Raw genomic sequence first — 5,740 nt, forward strand, 5'->3', positions numbered from 1 at the left:
GGAGGGAGTTTCGCTCAAATCTGGAGAACCTTTCACTTCCTTGGAACCTCATCACAGCTCTGGGAGGGGGTGATATTCCCCAAAAAAGGAGAACTGCAGTCATTCATCGCCTGGGACAATACCTGCTAAAATGCAGCATGGTGAACACCCTATGAAAATTATCAGTGCCTAATTCCTTTGTTATTTTTTTCCACACAAAAACCCCTTTGTGAGAGCATGAGGAAAGATTCAAAGTGAAGTGAAGAGGCAGTTGAGTTGGAGTTTTCAAGAAAAAATCAAGTTGTGCTCAGGCTGGGAGGTGTGACTGTTTCACACCCGAAGTCTTAAAATCAAATTATAAAATAAAAAAAAAAAACCATGAGTCAGATCTACGAGTTGGATAGTTCAATAACCACATGATGAGTGATGACTACGATAGTCTACGAAGCTGTTTTGAATTCATGCCAGAAACTAAAGATGCCGTTCAGTTTTGTTTCTAAATTAGATAGTTCCAGTCCAGCATTGACGCTGACGGCAGTCGCAAAGTTGCAATTGAATTGGCCACTGCGCTCAGTGCGGTGGTTGCTGACTTGCTGGAAGTTTTTTCTTGAATTAGCTAACAAAAATTTTGCCTATCTAGTTTTCAATATGAACGTAGCTAAAACGCCTAATTGCAATGTGGAAATTAAAGCAACCATTCGCGATTTTGATAGCTTTTGCACCATTGCTAAAGAGGTTTCTAATACTAGTGCCATAATTATTCATCAGGAAGATACATTCTTTGATGTTCCAAAAGGTCGTTTGAAGCTAAGAAAGAAGACCAAGGTACGGGTAGTCGGGTACCCTATTGAGGCTATTCTGTCCTCATAGGCTCATGCAATAATATTGTGGCATATAAGTGTAATTGCTGCTGATTCATCATTATTGTCTTATATTACTATTAGTATTAAACATTCATAACTTTAAGCAAGGTCCTTTAATCCCTGTCTTGTTTAAAATGTGAGAAAAAGTTTTTTAGATATTTTGTAAAACATCTGTTATCATTTATCACAACACTGCACTCTAGTCAGTCTAGTGCACTGGCCACTGAGACTGCACATACTGACATCATGTGTGACATGCATTGATGCAGGATGCTTAGCATGTCAGTAGCCTATGTGCTTACTGCTTAGCATAACCTGGTATTTGGTAAAAACTGGTCAGGACTAAGATCTGTTAGAAACTGGTCAAGACTAAGATCTGTTATCTCTATAAAATCATTTTGTCTAGCACTAGCTGCCAGCTGGTAGCTGCCACCTGCCAGCCACCTGGCAATTTGGCAAACTGGTGGCTATGATTAGTTGTCACTTGTCAGGTCAGCCAGTGAGCCAGGAACTGCTACTTGGTGGTACCCCAGCAAAGGGGAGTAGCAGTCTAGGGGACAGCTCTGGGAGTAGGAGGAGGGAACAGTGGATCCACTCCAAGGATGTCAGAGAAGGATGGGAGTGATGAGGGGAATGCCACAGTTGGTCCAGGCCCCAGGGTTAGACCAGTGGGGTTAGCAAGGTAGGCTGTAGCCCGTAGGGAGGGTGTGATGGATAGCTGAAGAGGTGATGGACTGATGGGTAGTGTGATGTGATTCATCATGCCACACTCAGGGCAGAGAGGGCTATTTGCTGCTGCAATGCAGGCAAGTTACAAGTTGTGTTGTGATGAGTAGCCAGAGCAAAGTTGGGAAAGGTGGCTTCTGGCCGCTCTGGGGAGGGATTGCTTGCTGGATGAGATAGAGGGGGCAGGGAGCAGCAACACCTTGTTAGGAGCTGCTGAGGCCAGGTAGGAGGTCAGGAGAAAGCAGAGCTGTGCAGGGTGCTGAGGCCCGCCTGAGGGTAGTGGAGTAGGAGTCAGGGCCCAGGGGGTAAGGATCCCTCTCCAGTAGGTGAGAGACTGAAGAGAGGAAGCGTGTCTGGAGCGTGTGCTTCATGGAACGGGGCCTCGATGTCTGGGTGATGATAGGGCAGCAGGGATGGTATGGTCGTAGGTTACTAGCAAGGTACTACTGAGCAGAGAGAGTTGTTTGGCCATGAGCAAGACCTCAGCTTTGCTGTGCAGGTGGGAAGCAAAGGCCATTTGAAGAGATCCTGTGGCTATGGGAGAGAAGAATTCTGAATGGTTTGCAACTTAGAGATTGCCAAAGGAGAGGCATTAGAGAACCACACTGGGGCAGCATAGGTGATGAGAGACTTAATAAGAGCCTTGAAAGTCACAATGCGGTTTTCCTTCTGCTGACCCCAGCTAGTTCCGGCAAGAGATTTGAGGATGCTGAGGTGTGGGCGGGCTCACTGACATATTGCAGCAACATGTGGGGAGAAGGTGAAGTGGGGGTCAGAAGTGACCCTGAGGATCTTCAGGGTCTGACAGAGTGGAATATCAGGCCCCTCCCAGCTGACATGAGGGTCTGTATATGATTGATGGGTGTCAAAGGTGAAAAGGGTGGTGTTGGATTTGGGTATAGATACAGACAACCCTTTATGACAAGCCCATGCTGCAACATTGGAAGAGTGGGAAGAGATGATGGGTGAGATGACGTAGCCTTGTGATATGCCAGCATGGACTGGAGGTGGGGAGGAGATGCAGCTGTTGTAGGAGCACCTGGCCAACCTGCCTCTGATGGATTTCAGCCAGTGGGTGCTATTGGCGTGGAGGGGTTGGAGGCAATGTAAGAGATGAGCTGAGTGTGAGGCACAGTGCCAAATGCCTTTGCTGAAATCTATTGCCATTGCTATTGTCCTTGTTGGTGGATGGAGCTGGTTGAAATCTGTAGCTATGGCCTGGGTTAGATGAAGTAGGGCAGATGTTGTGGAGTGGAGGGAGCAGAAACTGTCCTGTGAGTCCACCAGTGGAAGCGCTGCATTGAGGGAGGGGAGGGGCAGATGCTCCAGCACCTTCACAGATGGGCGCAGGAGGAAAATGGGCTGGTATGAGGAGCTGATGGATGGAGGTTTGCCTGGCTTTGGAATGGCAATGATTGTAGCTGACTTCCAGATGGAAGGGATGGTGGCCTTGGCATGGGACAGATTAAATAGTTGGGTAAGGTACTGGATGCCTCTGGGACCCAAGTGAAGTAGGTGGAGTAAAGTGAGGGAGTCTGGGCCGATGGCAGTGGAGGTACCCGAGCTTCACAGGTGGCTATAGTAGTTGGTAGTTTACTTAATTTGCCACTTGTTAATAAAAACCATATACCTCTATATCAGAAATATAATTTTTGGTGTTTGATTTTGCCAAGAAGTGCCCTCAGGGGGACTTCTGACGTGTGTCTGTGCTCGTCAGAATACCTATTATCTTTCAGGAAGGAAAAGTGGAGGAGCAGTTGATATACTATGACCGTCCCGACACACCTGGGCCTAAAATCAGCAGCTTCTACCTGGTAATACTCACAATTTATGATGAATAATTTTGAAAAATTTCACATTTATTTCTATTGCTTGGAATTAATTTCATGCTTAGTTTGATTTAAAATTCTTTCACTACATTACTGGGCATTATATACTGGGACATCTATTTTGGCTAAATTTGTACTTTCAGCCAGTAAAAGCTACTGTTTACATGATTGGAGAATTCTGGATTTTTGTGTAAGGACTCTTTACTTTTCATCTAATCATTAATTAATCACAACATCTCATCTGTTACATCGTTTTAGTCCATCAATAGTCTAATTTGAATATCAGTAAATTTGAGCCATTTTGACATCTTTAGTAATTAGGGATTAATTCTGAGTAATTGAATTATATATAGGTATATTATAATTAGTTTTACCAAATTTGTCATGAATTATTTAGTGTTCTAAGTTTGTTGCATCATATTTCCATTTATGTCTTTATTCTTGATATTACAAACTAGCAAAAAAACTTAGCAATATTCGTCCCTGTCATATCATATCTAATGATGATACAGGTGCAAGGCAGCAGTGTGGAGGGAGGCTTGCAGCCTCTTCAGGACCTACTGACTGCATGCCTTGGAGTGCGAGGTCGCGTGCTCAAGACTCGCCACCTTTACCTGCTGGGGCAAACTCGTCTGCATGTAGATCGTGTTGTGGGGCTAGGAGACTTCATGGAGCTCGAGGTGGGCCTAACAAACAATGCAAATAACCTTTTGCTTCTTTCTTGTTGGTCCTAATGACTTATTGACTTGTGCTTGATGCAAATGTAAAGAACAAAGCATATTATTTATTATCAATAGTTTTGGTTGCTCAATGAAGATTAGAAATGGTTTTAAATGTTTTCAGATCAAAACCCAAAGTAAGATATATTCTGGCTTTTATCAGCTGATGCATGTGTTCATGATAGAAATATTGCATTAAGAAAAAAATACCTAAAACTTGTTTCTGTAGTTATATTGTCAATAAAAGTCTGCTATTAGCTTGGTTTTGGAAGATTTACACTTTGAAGCAACTTTGACTTTTGCAAACAATACGAATTTTTCTGGCAAACCCTTCTATAAAGTGAACTACCCAAATGAGAATGAAGTCCATCTATGTTATTTTTGCCCTAAACACTACCTACCTTACTTTACCCAATTTTCGGGCCTTTTTCACCGCTAATATAGAATTTTAATTAGAAACAGTACTGCCTGATGAGCTAAAACTTTTTTTAAATGTAGCATTGCTTTGGTGCCATTTTATCATCTACACAAATTTTTGCAATCCAGTGATTGATATGAACCAAATTCGATATTGATAAAAATGTAATTTCTGATCATTTCAACTCGGAATTTGGATAATAAAAGTGATGAAATACTAACAATTCAAATTATTCCGGTTGTTTTACCTTAAAAATTAATTCCTTCATTATACCTATTGTATGTTGATGAATTGAAAACGTGTATGAGAACTCCATATATTTGCTTTAAAATGTATATTTCACTGTTTCAATTCAACGTTTTGATTCATATGAACGCGTTTAGTAATAAGACAATGAATGAAAATGAGTTATATGAGTTACCTACCGCCAAATGATGCAGGAAGGAGCATTTGGTCTGCCTCGTTCATTAGACATTATGGACTCTGACAAGTTATTTTAGATTAGTTCAGTCGTGTTACCTGCCTTGTAATTATTCATGTCTGCCTCAAAGTTACAGTTACTCCCTCATTCTGATCAGGTCGTTCTGAAAGAGGGTCAAAGTGCTGCAGAGGGCGAACTAATCGCTGAGGATATCAGGAGGAAATTAGGAGTGAGAGATGAAGACCTTCTTTCAGGTGCCTACATGGACATGATCGAAAAGAAGACTTGAGTTCAACCATCAGCCTTAAAATTATCTACTTTATAATTTGAGAGAAGTACTGAATATAGACCTATACTTTCACAAGACAGATTTTAACATTAAAGCCACCATATTTAGTGTGCAGAAAACTTAAGTGGTAGTATGAATGTTATCTTCGGCTGCAAAATACTGAATTTTTCAAATTAAAGTCTAGTTTCAGGTTAATGTAAATGAAAATTTCATGTCTCTCTTGTTTGATGCTTATTGGAGCTTTGGAGACGCATCCATGTAGCTCCACGTCTGCAGGGGGATTTGGCTGTTACAAAAGTCCCAGTATCCCACGTTTGCACAGGGATTTAGTCTGTGCAGAAGTCCCAGCAACTGTGTGCACATGAAAAATGTCATTAGTATACAGCATCACAAACATTGAAAATTTCATGTCATTGAAGGACGTTATGTTGACGTACAGTTATCAGTCATTTAAAAAAACATTCTTGAGTTCAATTTTGGATAATTTTTTGTTTAT

General features: G+C 41.8%; 1 protein-coding gene across 1 annotated transcript; it reads left to right on the forward strand.

Moving 5' to 3' along the window:
- Positions 1-307: 307 nt before the first annotated feature.
- LOC108671182 lies at positions 308-5,740 on the forward strand. Its single transcript, XM_018158678.2, has 4 exons — positions 308-804; positions 3,305-3,382; positions 3,910-4,077; positions 5,113-5,740. Exons 1-4 carry the CDS (start codon positions 406-408, stop codon positions 5,242-5,244), a joined length of 777 nt encoding a protein of 258 aa, XP_018014167.1. The 5' UTR covers positions 308-405; the 3' UTR covers positions 5,245-5,740.

Source organism: Hyalella azteca, unplaced genomic scaffold, assembly GCF_000764305.2.
Source record: "Hyalella azteca isolate HAZT.00-mixed unplaced genomic scaffold, Hazt_2.0.2 contig17972, whole genome shotgun sequence".
In the NCBI taxonomy this organism is placed as follows: Eukaryota; Metazoa; Arthropoda; class Malacostraca; order Amphipoda; family Hyalellidae; genus Hyalella; species Hyalella azteca.

Bases quoted from the DNA above. Each gene is read 5' to 3' on its own strand.
- LOC108671182 (XM_018158678.2), top strand. From the start codon at position 406: ATGACTACGATAGTCTACGAAGCTGTTTTGAATTCATGCCAGAAACTA. The intron at 3,383-3,909 runs GTAATACTCACA...ATGATGATACAG, and splicing joins AAATCAGCAGCTTCTACCTG to GTGCAAGGCAGCAGTGTGGA. The intron at 4,078-5,112 runs GTGGGCCTAACA...CATTCTGATCAG, and splicing joins GAGACTTCATGGAGCTCGAG to GTCGTTCTGAAAGAGGGTCA.